The sequence below is a fragment of the Meriones unguiculatus genome, chromosome 8 (assembly GCF_030254825.1).
Source record: "Meriones unguiculatus strain TT.TT164.6M chromosome 8, Bangor_MerUng_6.1, whole genome shotgun sequence".
NCBI lineage: Eukaryota > Metazoa > Chordata > Mammalia > Rodentia > Muridae > Meriones > Meriones unguiculatus.
In genome coordinates this window covers 22,973,303-22,992,222 of record NC_083356.1, presented here as the reverse complement: position 1 = coordinate 22,992,222, position 18,920 = coordinate 22,973,303, and the positions used below count along the sequence as shown (strand labels likewise).

Sequence of the window (18,920 nt, the reverse complement as noted above, 5' to 3'; positions counted from 1 at the left end):
GGTTTCTGCCTTTGGAAGAAGTATCTCCAGGCAGGTTTGCACTCAGAAAGGTCTAGGGGCCAAGGATCTCTACCCTCTAGCAGCCACACATCTCAACCACCCCCACCCCAGCCTCAGTTTCCTCATCCGCCAAGTGGGAAGCAAGCTGCTGCCTCTCAAGGATGTGGAGGTGATATGTTTTTTTTTGGTGGAGGCAGAGGAAGTTGGCCAGCTTGTGAGGTTTGGGGAGTTTCTGTTTGTTTGGTTGGTTGGTTGTTTTTCGGTTTGTTAAAGATTTGGGGCGGTGTTTGTTTGCTAGAACAGGGGTTTGTCAAATAATCCAGACTGACCTGGAACTCACTGCATGGACCTGACCACCTTCAAACCTAAGATCCTCCTGCCTTGGCTCCCCGCTGCTGGGGTTCAGGAGTGAGCCACCATCCTGTTCCAGTGTGCTTTGTTGTTTTGGTTTTACTTTTGCTTTCTTGGGGTTTCCTCTATTGTCCCGGCCACCACGATGAGTAGCGCAAGGCTGGATTTCTGTCTTAGACTTGAACAAACTATTTCTACCATAAGTTGCCTGAAAGCCTGGGCTTTGGAAGTTGCTCCGAAAGAGGAGGAGAGCAGAGATGCGGCTTGGGGAAGGAAGGTGCATGTCAGCCTTGGCAAGGACACGGGAAAGGCCCGAGCCCCTTTCCTTGCATTCCCAGAAGCTCCTGGCTGCCTCCTGCTCCTCACTCTACACCTGAGAATCTCCAGAGCCCCCCTGCCCCCGCTGTGCCTGCTCTCCAGCTGGTGCCTTTCCCCTGAAACCTGACCCTGGGGGTCCTGGCACACCCTTCCCTGCACTATCCTGCCAGCTGCTCTCTCCTGGCCCTGCTCCCAAGATCTCCATCAGACCTGCAGTGGCGCTGGCCATCTCCACCTGACATATGGCGGCCCGTTTCTCCACACAGCACCAGCTCAGGTCTCTCAGGGACCTGAGACACTAGGACCAGCTGGGCAATCTGGGCCCCTGGGCTTCTGGAGCCCTGGCCCATTGTCCTCTCAGCTTCCCAAGGTGCAACATCTCAGCATCTGCTCTCCTGCTCGGAGAATCAGCCAGGAAAAGTGAAGGGCTCCTTGTGTGGAAGGAAAGTGAGAGGCAGAGTGACCCAGACATGTCGCTAGGTGCCAGCTCTCACCATCTGGGGCAGCGCCAGACACAGTACTGCAGAACCCAAAGCTACATCCAGCCTCTGGTGGAAGGGAGGCTGTGATCAAGTACGCATGGCTGCCATGCACAGGTGCCATTGATTAGCAGTGTCTGCCATGTACAGGTGCAATCGATTAGCACTGTCTGCCACGATTAGATGCAATAGATTAGCAATGTCTGCTACCTGTAGGTGCAATTGATTAGCAATGTCTGCCATGGTTAGGTGCAATAGATTAGCAACGTCTACTACTTATAAGTGCAACAGATTAGCAGCGTCTGCCATGTATAGTATGGTCAGTTGGCAATGTCTGCCTCACATGCAGCTTTACGAATGCTAGAGATTGCTGACTATTGTTTCTCAAGCTACTATAAAAATTCTGACAGGTGATAGGTGATCATTGGCTAGATAGACAGAGAGAGAAAGCGAGACAAATGATAGCTGGATGATAAATCAATCTAGAAGCTGTTGGAACACTTACCCAAGCCTGGATGTGGGAATTTAAGCGATGTTGGAGAATACCTGTGCATAGAAACGTGATTTCTATAACTGATGGAGATGTTCTCAACAGCTCTGCTTTCTTCCCAGAGGAAGTTTCCCTCAGTTCCCTAGCAGCATCACCCTTTTAGACTGAGATGACAGAGTACCACCAGCAATTTCAAAATACTATCTCTTGCAGTGTCGGGATGGAACTCCGCCACCAGGCTCCAACCCCAGATCAGAGTCACACATTACATAGTTTTATTGTATCTGCTTTTTTACAATCACCTTTTATTTATAGGAAGATTGGGTTTTCCAGCCACGGGAGCGATATGAAGAAAAATCTGTAAATACATGTATTTAAACCATAATTAAAAAAAGTAAACGTGTTTTAAAACATTCCAGGAAATAATTACAAAGATGGCACGCAGAGATGATTAAAAGAGAGGGACCTGAATCCTTCCCAGACCTCTTTTGCAGTGGAAATAGGTTGTATTTTTATTTGGGAGGTAAGGCAAGAGAACGCCAAAGGTTTGCCTACTTGCCTGGGATACAGTCAAGAATGTGGGTGCAGAGCTCCGGGCTCATCTGTCGCTGAGACAGAGGAGCCTGGTGACAGACAGCATCCCGTGGCAGGAGGGGATGTGTGGAGTTTCATACATAAGGAAGCAAGACTTCTGACCCCTGGCAGGCAGGAAAAAACGTGGGGCCTGAACTTCCTTTCCATTGGCTCATCTCTTCTTGCTTGTCCCAAGAGCCTGCTCCCAGGACTTTTGGTTGAACGATAACCTGATTGGCTAGGTCAGGCCTGTGGTGTGGCCAGACAGCCCACAAGCAGTAAGCAGGAGCCCTGAGGCAGGCACTGTGGGCAGGATATCCATTAGTTAGGTCTGGGTCTCTGCTTTTCTGAGATGGGCTCTGAACACCACTGCACCATCAACTCTGAAACAGTGACCAAAACTGAGGCTCTGTGCCGACGGAGATGTCTGTAAAGAGTAGTGCCTCTCATCTGAGGGAGATCTCCTGCCTGGGCTGCTGGATCTCATGCGTGGGTGAGGCTAGTCATGGAAAGGTCCAACAGCCTCTGCTGTGTAGCTCTTTATGTCCATCCTGAGCCTATCATTGGGAAGCCAGGTGATAGCTCGGAAGAAGGAATACAGGTCAGGAGCTGTCCCCTTTATCTCCTTCAGGAATGAAATGGCGAAGTTTGAGTACCTTAGGAAAGCAGTAGCTCCCTCGAGAGAGGCTCAAGAGAAGCCTGAAGATGAGGGACGTTTGACATCTAGATGAGGCTCAATGAACAGTGCCTGTGAAGGTGTAAGCCAAGAGCGGGGGACCCCAGGAGACCCAGAGGCTCCTTGTGAGGTTTCCACAAAGGGCAGCACCGACACCATGCTTGTTGTGTAAGCTTTTCTGTGCTTCTCCCAGATACGACATCAAGTGCACTCAAGTCCAGCTTGGTGAGCCTTTCAGTCTGCTAGGCTTACTTACAGAGACATAGGAGACCCCAAAGCAGCTGCTTCACAGAAAAAAAAAAAAACAACCCACCCCAGAATCGATGTTCCTGTAGATACATAGACAGAGCCCTCACCCCAGTCAACCCTTCCCCCCGCCACTTATGCCAGCATCTCCCAAGACACGCGCACCAGGGGCAGAGTTACATAGCTGGGGGATGGGAGTGGGTCAGGGGCATGGCTAGAATCTCAGGTGACAGCTGCCTCCCGTCTTATCAGGACCCCTTTGTTTGCTCTGATTAGGACATTGACAGCTCACATCCCTCCGTGAAGACAGCTGCTTCCACAGCGGTGCTGGTGGGGCAAGAGTTGGGACTGAAATGATGCAGAGAGGAGCAGGGAACCACAGCAAGCTCAAGGACAGAAGGGTAGCAAGGTCATATTTGTGTCTGGGGAGGCGAGTTCTGGCTGCCCTGTGAAGGTGAGCAGGGGCCAGTGAGGCGGGTACAGGAAGCTAGTGACCTCATGACTAAATAGGAAGGCGGAGCTGACCGCCCCCTCCCCACCTCAGCTCCTGGCTGGACCAGGAAGCAGCAAGTGGAGCTGAGAAGTGGATGACTAGGTTTGGGGGTGGGGATGACCAGGGACGGTCTTCCACAGTGGACTGTCCTCAGGAGAACCCTCAACCAGTCTCCCTCCAGCCTGACCTTACCCAGGCAGCTGGATCTCCATCCTGCCCACCTGCCTATACCAGGTGCACTGGCTCTTGGGCCTGCAGTTCTTGAAGAGACAGGTAGGCATCCGTGTTCAGAGCCAGGGCAGGGCCCTGGCATCTGTCCTGACCTTGCCCATGAAGGCTGCCTTCAGGGACACCGTCCTGCTCCCCAAAGCTATGGGCAGACAGCCCCTCTCCATCCCCTTCCAGCACCAGCTCCAGAGGGCGCTGTGAGCCCATCAGGTCAGGGGCCGAGAGGATGGGAAGTCCCTCCTGCAGGGAGAGGGGAGGCCTTTCCTCAGGCTCTGTGCTGCCCCCATAGGCATCGCTGGGGGAGCTCAGGCTTTGGGAGAAGAGCATCAGGTCATCCCTGGGAGGGAAGGCACAGTAGTCATCCTGTTCTCCCACCAGGGGCAGCAGAGGGGGGAGGGGAGATCCCTCGGGCAGCCCAGGCCCGTCTTCCTCCACATCTTCCTCCGTGCAGGGGTCGTAGGTGAAGTACACCTGACAGGATTCGATCTCCAAGGCGTCGGGCAGATGGAAAAAGAAGTAGCCTTGGTTGGTGAAGCAGCTGCCCTGTGAGTGGCCGCCGGGGGAGGATAAGGGGACCTTGTCCTGCTGTAGCATGAGCAGCTGCATGGCCTTGGTGTCTCGGTCAAGCACTTCCAGTGGAGAGATCTCAGGGGCAGGGCCGGTAAGGCTGAAGGAGGATGAGGGCATGGGCGAGGAGAGCCATTTCTGCCAGAGAAAGTGAGGGGAATAAATGGGCTGCCCCACCTCCGACCCCACCACTGAACTCAACACCTCCCCCCGCCCCCCGCCCTTCCACCTCCATCCTTCAGCAGCACCTAGGACCCCCCAACCCGGAAGCGTCCTGTAGCCTTGCTGTCTTGACGGACTGTCTGAGCTTGTCACCTTGGGCCACAATGACAGATGAACACAGCCCCAGCACTGGTTCACAGACGTCTGGGAGGATGTTGGCTAGGGGCAAGTGAGGCTGGCTACTGAGCACCTGCTGTCTACCTTGACTGAACTAGGTGTGAGAACACAGAAGGGCCAGAAACCCCACTGTCTCATATGGAGTCAACCAGCTGGCCATGTCCTTGAGGGCCCATCCTGCCTCAAGGCACAGGAAGCTGGTACAGTGAGGACACAGGTCCTGAGCCACAGTGATAGAGAATTGGTGGCTCCTCTCCCCATCATGGCAGACCCTCAGTCTAACCTACATGTAGGTGGAGTGAGATTCATGACACCAGAGGCCACCAACATGGCGACTGGCCACAACACAAAGAGGCCACAACTTGAATCCTTGCTGACCCTCAGCCAGCCAAGGTTTGCTTGCGTTTGTCTGTTGGTCAGGACCTCACCACATTCGGGGAAGAAGAATGGATTTCAGGAAAAGCAGGGTTGTTTCGTTTGCTTGCCTGCCCCTGCTGGTATTAAAGTTGTGCTGTACCACGCCCAGCTCAAAAATACAGTTCTGAGGAGCTACCCACCCCACTACACACACACTCGTGCATTCAGAAACCTGCACACACGCGCACACACACACACACACACACACACACACACACACACACACACCAAGAGTACTGCAATAAGACACCTTCAGTTCTGAGAGTTTAATAAGGGTCTTGCTCAGGCCTGATGGGAGCACACAAGCCCAGCCCAGCAAGACTAGAGCCCAGCCTGGCCCTCGCATCTTCAGCACAGCTCTCTCTGGCCCGCCACAGGCCTCCCAACCGTGGGAACCCCAGTTAGGCTGGGGTTGGTAACAGTAGAGGCCCTCTACCCTCCATCCACCCCTTGCCTCTGGAGGTAGACTGGGGAGAGAGATGCTATGACTGTCTGGGTCACACTTTGAAAACAAACCCAGGGCTTGTGGCCTGAGGATTTGTGTTACAGTGATGACTCACTGGACGCGGCAGGAATTGATCCGTTCCCCCAGGCACAGGAGAAGCAGACAGGAACTCCTGCAGCTCCTTAGCACCCATCCTGTGCCTGGAAACAGTCCCCGGGCCGTCCACGTACACATAGTATCACTGTTTTTGTTTTTCCCCGGTTGTAAAAGCCAGGACCCTGGGACACTGGGAAGCCCTGTAACATACCTAGCCAGGCAGTGGCAGAGGCAGGGTTAGAGCCACAGCCCTGCAGCTTAGATAGGAGGCTCCCGTGAGGAGTGGGGACAGAGCTGTGCCCACGGGACAGGCTGCTTCCTTCAGCAACTTGTATCCTCTCACCGAAGGCAAAGCCGTTGTCACCTAGTCACGTATCTGCCCCACAGCTTGCCCCTGGGCTGCCCCTCTGTCTTCTACCCCATGGCTCCTACCTGAAGGTCTCCTCCATGCTGGGAGCTCAGCTGGGAGAAGAACTTGGAGGGATCTGGGATATGGCACTTGAGCGCCTTCTTCAGCCTAGCCAGGGAGGGAAGAGGGGGAGAAACGGAGGGTGTGACCAGGAAGGAGCTGACATCATGGCCTACCACCAGCCCCACAGCCCTGAGAGCAGGGGACGGGCCTATCCTGCATCCATTCATTCATCCAGCAATGTTGACTGAACAGCCACTAAGGGAGAACATGGTACGGGGTGCCGGGGACACAAGAGTGAACCGAAGAGGAGGCCTCTGCTCCCCAGGAGCTGGCCTGCTGACCAGAAGACACACCCAAAGCAAATGTGTAACAGGATTGCCCACTCTGTGGGCACGGAACTGCGTGCGGGGAGACCACACATGCTAGAGGGGGAGGAGGGAGAGAGGCGTGCAAGTGAGCTCCCCCCCCATGGAGGGTGGTACCCTTCGGGCACGGCACAACGGCAGCTGCTCTGCGGAGACAGCGAGCGGAAGTTAAAGTCCTACCTCGTGTTCCGCTCACTCAGCTGCCTAGAACCTGACGTATCTAACTGGAGAAAGGGGAGGGGGGCCGCTCTCTGATTGGCGCCCAGTTTCCAGTGGAGGCTCTCAAGGGTGGGGATGGAGACCCTCTAAGAAGGGTTTCAGGCAGGAGCGTGGCGAGGTTGGAATGGATAGGAGGGGACCGAGAGTGGTGGGAAAGACACCCAGAAGCCCCTGTGAGCTTCGGGAAGCCTTCTGGGAACTCTTCCTGCCACGCTCTACCTCCCCTTCCCATAGCAACTTCAGAGCTGGGACATAGGGACAGATTGGCTGTTGAGGAAGGGGACGGAGGGAGAGGGAGGGCAGGTGTGAGGGAGCAGGGTGCAGCCCAGTCCAACCGGGAACAATGTGTGTGATGGAGATGGGGTGGGGAGGGGAGCCTGGCCAGGGGTTTCCTTACCATGGCCCAAGGTACGGGCACTTGATCAAAAGGCAGACACACACCAAGAAGCCTAAACCACAGCCGAGGCCCAGAAGAAGGTGTCTGAGCCATGCTAGGGGAAGAGTCTTCTCCCCAGGATCTGTCCAGGCTGCGAGGAGTAGAAGGGGAGAGGTCAGTAAGTCCCCAGAATCCCGGATCCTCCCCTCCTCCTTCCTGAGTCACACCCTGACAGCTTCCGGTTTCTGGCCAGGCTTACTTTTGCTAAGCACTTGATCCTCGGTCCTGCTGAGGCTCCAGAAAGGCAGGCTATGCTTAAAAGCAATGGCCCTGCCCAGACTGACCCCTTACCCCAGTTACTGAGGTTTTTGAGCATCACACCTAGGGCTTCCGTGTCCCTTGAACCCAGCAAGTGACATGATGAGGGATGAGCCCTCAAGGGTCCCTGCCAGGTGGGGCAGCCCACAGTATCCAGGCTGAGAGGCTATGCCCACCTTGCTTCTGGCAGAACTACCTTGTGCCACAGAACCTGCCCTGCAGGGAGGGCTGGGAAAGGGTAGTCCCGGCCCTGAATTCTAGTGATTCAGAGTGGACACAAAGAAACAGTCTTTCTACCACTCGTGGGCCATGGCTGACCCCTTGTTAGCCTTGTCTCTGGGAAGTGCAGGAAGATGAAGGGGAATCCGACCCCACCTTTGCAGCCCAGCTCCCTCCGAGCTGTCCACGGTACCTTTTGTCCTAAAGGTCAGGGGCTGGCTCCAGGGGCTCCAGGTACTCCGGGTATTGGATTTAACTGGTTGGACCTTGACCCGCACCTGAAGCTCATACCAAGTGTTAGGAGCAAGCGTCTCCAGGCAGAGCCACTGCTGCCACTGCTTGAGGCTTAGCAGGCGTACATCCTGGGCAGAGATGGGAGTATCCAGTTGAGCAACGTCTCCGCTGTCCTCCTCACCTCCCACAACCAGGTTGAGAGACTAAGCAAGGAGCTTTTCCCAAAGCTCCCTGATTTCCTGGCTGCTGGGGCCCTAAATCCCACGGTCTCCCTCCCCCTCTTCCCCCTTACAGTCTACAGAGAAGTAAAGGACCGTGTGTGTGCGCGCGCGCGTGTGCATGTGCGTGAATGATAAGCCGCAGTTCCCAGCATCCCCTGTTCCCCTGCAGCCAGGAAACTCACTGCATTTGTAATGTGAAAAGGTGGCAGCCAGGCCGTGCAGGCCACCTTGCCCTGGGTTCTACATAGACACAAACCCAGGTGCGTCCTCAAGCCATAAAAACATGGGCAAAGCAGGTAGCGCCAAGCAATAGAGGAGGAGCAGCACGAATCAGCTGCACAGCAGCCTTGGAGAAAAGGACAAACGCGTGCCCTAGAACAGGGAGGTGCCGCCGAAGCAGGGCCTTGGCCACGCCCTCACCTCCCAGCTCTGGTCAAGAGAACGTTTCCGGGCCTCAAATTCCAAATATTTTTCAATGTAGTGGGAGACCTCGGAGACTTCCCAGCTTATGTTGCATCTGTGGGCTTCAATGTGCAGGACTCGGAGGGAATGAGGGGCCAACAGGCGAACTGCAGACAGAGGAGAGAAGGGAACAGATAGCATGAACCAACCAGTACAATACCAAGAACTTTCAGCCCAGTTTGCACCTCACAGCATCCCCAGCACCAGCTCCTCCTCCGCACTTGATGCGCTTTCTCCTCTTCCACTGCTACTCCTCTTCCTCCGCACCTGCCCCTTCTCCTCTGCACCTGCTGGGCCTCCTCTGCACCTGCTCCTCCTCTGCAAATGTCTCATCTCCTTTGCACCTTCTTCCTTCCTCCTCTGCAGTGCCCCACTTCTTTTCCCTTCTCCATGTCCTACTCTGAACCTGTTCCGTTTCCTCCTCCACACCTCCCCACTTCTCCCCCTCATCTGAACTCACTCCACTCCGGTTTGAACCATTTTCCCTCCCTCTCGGCCCCTGCTCCTCTTCCCCTGCACCTGCTTCTCCTCAGTCCTGTGCTCATATGGAGCAGCCTTCCCTCCCCTAGTGGTGCTTTGCCACTTCGGCCACTGCTCTTGTTATTCTGCTTCTGCCTGGCCTGAAAGAGTGACGCTATTGGGGATCTTCTGCCTTTGCACCCACTGTCCCTCCCGGGATGCCTGGCTCAGGGACTGTGGTGTCTGCCGAGCCTTTGGTACCTGAGGCACTCTCCAGGAGTGACATATCAGCTTTTAAGTGATTGCCAAGCAGCCTTTCCCTGCTTCAAGACTGAGAGCTGTGCAGGCAACAGCTCATGTACTTTATTTTATTCATGTATCTATTATTGATGTATTTTTGTTTATAAAATACATATATTAAAACATTTATATATGGCATAAATTTAAATAACTATAAACACGTAACTCTAATTACATAGCATTTTACATAAATTTATATCTGTGTATTCCACTAGCATACTTATTAAATGTAAATATAAACTATAAACCTCTATGATGCATAATAGTATAATTGAGAAATTATACTATATGCAAATTATATATATACAAATTATATGCTTGTATATTAATATTTGTGGGAATGTGTTGGTACAAGTTTGGCAAGTACATGCCCAGCCTGCCTGGATTATTTATTTATATTTTATGTGTGAGTGGTCTGCATGTATACTTGCACACCAGAAGAGGGCATCGGATCTCATAGATGGTTGTGAGCCATGATGTGTTTGCTGCGAAATGAACTCAGGACCTCTGCAAGAGCCACCAGAACTCTTAAGCACTGAGCCATCTCTCCAGCTCCTACCTGCGTGGATTTTAAGTGTGATAGTTACTTCATTTTCCCCAAACTAAACACTGGTTTTCTCCTGTGACTCGATGCTGAGCAGTTTAGGCATCCTAGCTCTCCTTCCTTCCTGACATGGCGACCTTAATTATGCTCACTTCACAGAGAAGAAAACTAAGGCCCAGATGTGAGCTGCCAGCCGGATGAGTCAAGGCAGGGCTGCGATTTGAATTCTGCCTGGATCTCACTTATACCCCTTCTCTTCTCTAGAGATGGCCTCCAACGTTGGAAAACATTCAGCCATTCAACACTTGAGCCTTCTGCAAGCATTCCCCTGCTCGGGCCTGGATCTGAATGCTCAGGGAGTTGCTTCAGAGACTCTGAGGGGAGCTGCAGGCCCAGCGGAGGGACAGACCCGCCACTAGGTGAGAGCTGAAGGATAAGCGGGAATCTCCAGGCAAGGGTGCTCCAGGCAGGGGTGGAGTGGGGCGGGGAGGTTGGGATCTGGGGGAGCTTTTCCGATAGGCACTGGGACAGGCTTGGGAAAGGCTGACAGGTGAGAGGTCACCTACAAACCTAGACTCCGTACTCACGGTTCTCAAAGGGATGAAAATTGTAGGTCTCCACCATGCTCCAGCCCTTCCCTTCCAAGCAAACCATGCTCATGTTGAGGACGTCCGCGGCGGTCAGTTTCTGGGACTACGAGGGAGGAAAGGCAGAGGTGTAGCTGCCAGAAGCCACTGAGGAGTAGGGACCATTAAAACGTCAAGGCAAGGACATGCCCTGTCTCTACCCGGCTGGCTAAGGCAGGGGGCAGCAAATGTTGTCTGTAACCAGCCAGGCTGTGAGCATTTTTAGCCGCACAGGCCACACAGTCTCTGTCACAACTCAAGGGCCACATTCCAATAAAACTTTATTTATTTACAAACATGGGCAAAGGCTGGGTTTGGCACAGGGAGCATAGTCACTCAGTAATCCCTGATGTAAACTGATGTAGACCACCAGGGTTGGGAGGAACTTTCTCATCACAGGAGATATGCAAGTAGCAAAGACCCCAGGAAGGACAGCCACAGAAAGCATAACAGGACCTGTCGACTAGCCTTGTCCCCTGATTCTTCTGGAAGAAAGTACTGAGTGTGTCCCGGGTAGCCACTGCTCACATCTTTCGGATGAACACAGCAGTCTCCCTGCCCCCCATACTGCTCACTGTGACCACTCAGCTAGATAGCAGGAAATGGGTTCACATGAGACCATTGCAGACACCGCTTCCCAGAGTGACCAGAGCACAGAGGGTGAGTGGCATGGTCCCCCAAATAGGCAGGCCTGTGTGTGGACAGTAGGCCAAGGGAGGAGGCTCAGAGGCAGGCTATGGTAACACCTATGCTCTGAGACTGGGTAGGAGTTTGCAGTACAAGCCTTGAGGCCTAGGTCCTCTGACCTTTACCAGCCCCAAACCTGGCCATCAGAGTTCCCTGACCAAGCAAACAGGTACTACATCTTCTGACTTCACAGAGGACACTGCCTTCACCTCTCCCACCAGCTTGGGTTCACCCCCTTAATAATGGCCCGGCTTGGTTATTATTGCTGTGGTTGTCCTCAAAGCCTTGCCAGGACCAGGCTGCTGGGAACTTTTGCCCTTCTTCTTTGCATAAATTACCTCTTTGCAGTTTCTCAAAACCCTCTCAGACAGACCTACACTACCACTATTCCCATCAGTTAGCCCGGGAGGCTGAAACACAGAGAGGGTTAGGGACTCGCACAGCTATGGCATAATGGGACCAGGATGGAAGCCAGTTCCCTGCAAAGCTCCCAGGATGGCATAGGTGGGTGCTGGCCAGCTGGGCTATGTACCATCCTTCCCTTCCCTTTCTTTGAGAACATACGGAGCCTGCCAAAGCCTGGACAACACTACCTGAACTCCCCAGGGCAAACCCCTGCCCTCGCTCTGCCCCTGCCCAGAGGAGTTGAGGAAAATTTTAAGCTACATCCACATGGTCTGGACCTAGGGCCCTGCAAGAGGCATCTGGGCAATATGGAAAAGCCACCAGGAGGCCGCAGCTGTCTAGGGCTGGGTGACCTTCTACAGATGCCAACCACATCTCTCTCGGCCTTAAATTCCTCCTTGAGAAGGAGACAAAATTGCCGGGGTCTGTTTATTACTCTCATCATCTGCTCCATCCCAGAACAAGCCTTTGAGGGAGCTTTCATTTTCTTTTCTATTTGATGGAAGGGGAAACTGAGGCACCGAAGCTACACAGAGTCACTAAGCTATGATGAGATAGCACTAAGGCCGGGATGTCAATGCTAGCATGACTCTGTGCCCTAGCCTTAAGGCCTCAGCCAGCGTCTGGTATGATTGTCACTACTACTGGGATGTAAAAGGATGGCAAGACCCACGGCAGAGAGGAGGGGGGACAATCTGTGCAAAGGCAGCAAGGATGCAGGCCCAACACCCCACCTCCGGTCCTTCCCTTTCAGCTCAGGTGGCCTGCTCTGCATCACCAGGCTGATGCTTGCAGAGGACCAGGCCCACCCTGAGGCTTCAGCCCACAGCTGGAAGGACTTGAGGACATGGACACACATACACACACACCTGTGTACGCCCACACACCACACACACATACCTGCACACAGACCACACACACACATATCACCGCCCATGCTACTTACATTTGGCTTCCCAAGCACCAGGTCGCAGGCCCAGGATGCCTGCCCCTCCAGATAAAACTTGCAGATGTGGTTCCAGTTCCTTGCAGAACAGAAAAGTCACCTTAGAGAGCAAGGCAGGACTACAGAGCCAACCAGAGACGCTTCTTGGGGCTCCCTGTGCTGGGGGCAGCAGCACGGTGGACAAGAGGCCAGCTGCTCCCTGTGCTCCAGAACGTCCTCTCATGCCCTCACTACTCCCGCTCCCAGCCTGGCCTCCCAGCAGCCAGAGTGACCAAGAAACGCATGTCACTACAGCCCCACCCCCACCTGAGAGCCCCCAAGCTCTCACACAGCTAAATTCAGCCTGAAGAAACCTATGGCTCCCTAGGTATTTCCTGTCCCTGTCCCCACAGGACAGCATTACCTCAGGCAATGTGGCCCCGTGGCTGCCTGAGGGTTCAAAATACCAGAGTACTCAAAAAACAAACAAACAAACAAACAAAACCTCAGGAAGCAACAAGTATGCATCCTGCTTGTCTCTGATATGGAGTCCAACTTTGCCTCAAAGGCTCACAGCCACTGTCTCCAGACGACCTGGTCCAGGACCTCGGTAGCTCTCAGCTAGAGCCTGGATCCCACCCACTTTCGGGGACCCAAATGACTGGGTGGTCGATGTTGGTGCTAAGTGCCGTGGAGCTCAGGCTCAGGGTTCCACAGCTCAGAGTGCCCACGGCCCTGAGGTTCTGCCCTGTGACCACGCCACGCTTACCTGGTGTCCGACCTGGCGCTGACATTGCAGGACGTGACCTGGGGGCCGAGATGGGTCTCTTCCTCTCTCCACAGGCAGGAGATGTTGGCTCTCGAGTTGTAGAAGCACTTAAGATGGGGACGATCTGTGGGCAAAGTGGGTGTGAGTGGCTGGTTATGGGGCACACATGGCTTCTGGGCGAGTTCACTATCCTCCTCTTGGCACCCTGTGCCTACCAGAGGAGGAGGTAGGGAAATCAAACTGGCAGGATTCAAGCTCATTTCGTGTGTGTGTGTGTGTGTGTGTGTGTGTGTGTGTGTGTGTGTGACATGGACACGGCGCAGATGCCATGGTATGGGCATAGAGGCCAGGGGACCACTTTTGGAAATCAACCCTCTCTTTCCACCATAGGCCCTGGGGGGCTGACTTCGGGTTGTCAGGTTTGTGGGGCAAGCCTTTTGCCCAGTGAGCCACCTTGCCAGCCCATTTCTAAACCCTTTTATATGAGTGCTGGGAGTCTGGACTTGAGTGCCCATGCTCACATGACAGGCACTTTGCCCACCGAGCTGTCTGCCATCCCCAATTCAGACCTGTTTCAAAGGGAGGAAACAGAGCTCCCATCTGTTTCCAAGCAGGGAAATCAACAGCCTCTGCCCGCGCCTGGGAGAGGCCTGTGCAGGCCTTGAGGAGGTGGACAGCTGCCCTCTAGTCCATTGCTTCGTTTTTCCCTCCCTGCCTCCCGCTGTAGATGGACCTCCTCCCTGAAGCAGGAGGCTGGGCTGGGGCATCCAGTCAGGGAGAGCACGGACATAAAAAACCTGGATCCTCACCTTTCGCCGCTGTAGACCCCCAAGGTGTAGCCAGGGCCAGAAGGAGGAGGCAGAGAGACAGGCGCCAGGACAGAGCTATGGCAGCCATCACATCTGAGAGGCGGAGCTGAGAACACGAGCCCTAAGTGGAGGAGACCAGAAAGCAAAGTGAGAACAGGTCAGAACCTTTACCCTGCTGGCTCTCCACCCAGCCAGAGGCAGCGCAGCCCAGCCCAGGCCCTCTGTCCCGCAGGCACTCACTCCCTTCCTTCCTGATCCTAACTAGCTGCCATCTTTTTAACACACTTCACTGCATTTTGTGTCAACCTTGTTTGTTTGTTTGTTTTGTGCACAGTAGTAAGTAAATCCATCCCTCAGAGGATGCATTCTAAAACCTCCAGGGATGCCTGAAGCACCGGACCAAACCAGTCCTTACAAACCCATCGTGAGAAATTGATGACGGCGGTAATGATACAAGGAGATTTCTAGGGACACTCCCGAGCATGCTGTGAAAGCGGTCTCCCACGTAAAGTATCTTCTGGCAGGGGCCCACCCCGTGTAACCAGGTGAGGTGACAGGGACACATCATAGCCCTGTGAGTGCTACACAGGCGACTGGACAACCAAGCTTGCTAGGGGACTGACAGGTGGGCGTCATCTTCTTCACGGATGCTCTGGGTGAAGGAATCCTTCAGGCACCATGCAGGCTAGAGAAGGACAGCTCAAGACTTTTAGCACACGACTTGGAACAGTGTTCAATGTAAATGCAACACACACACACAAACACACACACACACACACACACACACACACATACCCCTGCACACATTAGTCATAGACAGTCCATAAGGACAAGGAACATTTGGATTACATTCATTCCTGGGTCTGATTCCCAAAATAATGTCTATCGCATAGCAGACAGCTGCTGGCCAGCCATGGGGTACCCTGGAGAGTCGACCCTCATCTTTCACGGGCTGAACTGGAAAAATGCGATGAAGGCTGAAAGGTAGGCTTAGGAGTGGCACAGGGCCACCAAGCTCTGCCTTGGGTGGCTCTTGTAGCCTACACAAGCTGGTAGCTCTGGTCTAAGCTTCTAAAACGCCTCCCTAGAGCTGACCACCAAGGCTCCTGCTATCCTTTAAGGCCCCTTTCATAGTCCTCTATCTTCTAGTTCTGTGACACCTTGGTTCCCCCATGAAGGAAGGACATTTTGCCTTGGGTTGCTGCCCACCCCTCTGGCATGACAGGTGCCAGACTCTCAGGGCAGAGTGCCCACTCCAAATTGCTGAGCTTGTCACACAGGAGGTGCTCGATAAAAGTTATGTGCGGACAGACTGGGTTTGGGGACCTGGTGGCGGCACTTGCCAGGTATGCTCAGCAAGCACTGCTCAGGCCGTGTGCTCCTTCAGGCTCCCAGCCACTCTCTTCTGCACAGCAGCTCAGCAGCCTCTCAGTGTCTGTGCTACACAAACAAGCAGACCAAGGCTCCTGGGGCCCAGTCTACAGAGCAGTTCCACTCAGAACTTCCCTGTCTGGGAGGTGCTTGGGTCAGCAGGGGGCCCAGTGTGTCCCTACAGAGCCCAAGCAAGAGGCTTCTACAGCCGATCTAAAGCACTTTAGGTCTTTGATGAGGCAGCAAGCCAGGTTAGGCCCAGACCTCTGAGCAGCCTCAAGCTGAGAGAGGCCTGCAGCATAACCCTGAGGGAGAGGAAAAGGGATGAAAAGGGCACGATCATCGGCAGCTCAGGGCCGGACCACAAACCCCACCCAAAGGCACAGCTGGCCTAGGGAAAGGTACTCAAGCCTGCTCCCCACCCTTGGCTGAAGAGGCACAGGAGTGTTCACCCATCCTGGACAATGTTAGATGCAAGAAAATATGGAAGGTTCTGGAAGGGTCCGGTTGGGGGCTGGGTACCAGAAGCACCATCCTTCAGCAAGAAGGACATGGAGTCTCTGGGAGGCTAAGACAGCCACTCACAACCACACAGCAGGAGGCCGGCCTCCGGCAGAGCAGGCCCAAGACTTCAGAGTCCCAGGCACTGCCTCCCTGAGGCTCACCCACGCATGCCCTTCAACGGCTACCAGACATTCCCACCCCTGACTCATTTGTCTCCTCCGAGGCCTCTGACAGGATCTGTCACCCCACAGGCCCAGGTCGTTCTAACTGGGTCACCTGATTTCCAGTACAATGATGATAGTGATGGAGGAGGGTCAGCGGTGACTGACAGCCGTGTTCCCTTGCCTCAGCCGGACCCACACATGTCACAGCGTGATCTCACAGCACAAGGTAGGTTCTGTGACTGCTCTTTCCACATGGGAAGTTCAAGGCGCAAATCTGCCTGTTTCCCAGGATAAAAGGAACAAGTTCCAGCCCTGGGCAGTCTGAGGCCCTACAGGTCTGTGGGGTCCAGGGTCGGTTAAGGGCATATGACAGCCAGGAACTTGTCCTTCAGACCTGTTGACCCTTGACCTCAGAGATCCCTTCTCTAACCACCTCTCCAAAGATACACACATTCACAAAGATACACACACACACACACACACACACACACACACACAGCGCTCACCTCTTGCTGTTTAACTGAGGCCATCTCCTGGAAGAATGTGTGGAAGTAAAAGGACCTTCAAAGGTAGCTGTGCCTTCCTTAGCCACACCACCTTTAGCCCTGAAGTGCTACAAACACAGCTAAAGGTAGGAAGCTCCTATGTCAGGCAGCCCAGTGCCTGGAGGCGCTCCTGGCCTCTCTAGCCACCCAGTAAAGTAAGAAATAAATCTAAGCTGGAACCCTACCTCTGGCCTCCAGCCTAGGACCCTCACACGCCTGTCAGTCAGCATATCTGGCTTCACAGCTAGGTCCCAGGGGAGATTCCTTCTCTCTCCCTCACTAGCCGCCTCAGGAGTATTTCCCAGGCTGAGCCACACTCCACCGGAAGCAGGGGTAGGTCCCACCTAAGCCACACACTATGCAGCCTGAGCATTGGCTCTAGCTACTCACCTTTTCCTCTACCCCTCTGGGCTAAGACATCACAGCACAGGGCCCAGGGAAAGCCCTCAAAGCAAAATGGCTCACAGCTCCCCACAGTATGGGCTGGGAAGGAGCCGGTGTGGCCTGACACTGGAAAGGGCATATTCTTAAAGAAGAAACCATGACAGCCAAACTACCCCATCCCCAGGGAACCCCAAGACAAAGGTGGAGCCATCAAAGCCCAGACAGAAACTCCAGGGGAAACTGAGTCAGAGATGAGTGCCTCCCCAGCCCTCTGTCCCCTGGGATGACCAGCAAGAGACGGTGGGGTGCCCTAGGCCCCCAGGAGTCCACTCAGGGGCATCACCTGGCTGCGTCATGGGGTTGTGGCGATACGGTCCCTGCAGTCCCACTGGAGACTGGGTCCACGGCCATCTCCTGCTCCGCAGCTTAGGTAGCAGACAGCAGCTAGGCCAGCAACAGACTGAAACCCAGAGCGAGCCCACTTCCTGCATAGAGGATGAGGGGCAAGGCCCAACGGGAGGTGGAGAGATGGGGGGTGATGAGGCAGCCTGAAACTCCACACACACCTAGCCCTGATAAGATCTCCTCCTACGCCCAGGAGCAGCCACCGCCTGTGGCGGCACACTCACACAGGCACTGTGGTACAGGGACCTTATGCGCAGAGCCTGAGGGGGCAGGTCCTTCTTTGCCTACACCACCCCCACTGCATCTCACACATTGCTACCCTAGCTTCATCGCCTTCTGGTCTCTCTCTCTCTCTTTTTCTCTCTCACACACACGCGCGCGCACACACACACACACTCTGACACCCTAACACCGAAGCCACCCGCACACACATCTCTCTATGACCCTTAACTGATTCCCACACTAGCCACCTCCCTTCACCTCAGCCTTCCGAGATACCTTTTACCCAGGCTAGCATTTAGGGATGACTAGTTCTCGGGGCTTGGCAAGCGATTTCATGGCCACTGGTTGGACCTTCTAGAACCTTCTTCTTTTCAAAGTCGTAGGTTCTAGTTCTTCCTCTCTTGGTGAGATGGGGGCAGTTCACTGCCCAGGGACTCCCATTTTCCTTCTCCCTTCATCCTGGACAGAAAGGGAGGAGGGTAACCTCAGACCCTCACCTGAGATCCAGCCCCCCAGCTACATGTCACCCGACTCAGGGCTGCTACATGATGTAGAGTGTAAGCTAACGAAGGGAGGGACCCCGTCTCTACAGCTATGGGGGCGAGACTTTCCAGTGATAGCTGTTTGGGGTTCACCCGCACTCCTGTAAGCCAACCCCTCACTCCAAAACTACACCCAATCAACTCACCAGTTCACCAAGGTAGACTTCAGTGAAGCAGCAACTTTCATCTGTCATTGAGGCCCAGTCTGGGATACGTGGGAACAGACATTTGTTTTCATCTCCCCAGGAAAAGTTCATGTGACAGGGGTAAGTGGGTAGGAGGGTTTGGAAGGACAGACCGGCAGATGATTCCCTCCACAGATGCCAGAAAGTGAAATTGAAGACCCTAAAAAGGGAATTGAGAGCCGAGGCAGGGAAGGAGGCGTGTGGGGTGGCATTGCTGGGGACAGTCACCCTGGCGGCGCCACCTGGACTCTCTGAGCTTCAGTTTCCAGATCTGTAAAACGAGATTTTAGTTTCACAGTGGTGACAAAACTGGTGAGCAAAATCAACTTAAAGAGAAAAGCTGTCTTGTGTGGCTCAGGGGTTCAGTCCCAGGAGGGCTGGCTCCGGGGGTTCTAGACCCGCCACAGTGGAACACCATGATGGGAGGGCGGAGGACATCTGCTCCAGCTTGTCAACCAGGAAGTGGGGAGAGAGGGGGAAAGGGCCTCTGAGGACAGGACACCTCTGTCCAAGGCATGTTTCCATGGACC

General features: G+C 54.2%; 1 protein-coding gene across 1 annotated transcript; it reads right to left on the bottom strand.

The window, feature by feature from the left end:
* Positions 1-1,890: 1,890 nt before the first annotated feature.
* On the bottom strand, positions 1,891-17,648 carry Il2rb (interleukin 2 receptor subunit beta). Its single transcript, XM_021636765.2, has 10 exons — positions 17,380-17,648; positions 14,069-14,189; positions 13,260-13,383; positions 12,512-12,590; positions 10,435-10,540; positions 8,503-8,651; positions 7,821-7,989; positions 7,112-7,241; positions 6,151-6,235; positions 1,891-4,559 (listed from the first exon to the last, which is right to left on the bottom strand). The coding sequence occupies exons 2-10, from the start codon at positions 14,154-14,156 to the stop codon at positions 3,852-3,854; spliced, it is 1,638 nt and encodes a 545-aa protein (XP_021492440.1). The 5' UTR covers positions 14,157-14,189; positions 17,380-17,648; the 3' UTR covers positions 1,891-3,851.
* Positions 17,649-18,920: the final 1,272 nt, after the last annotated feature.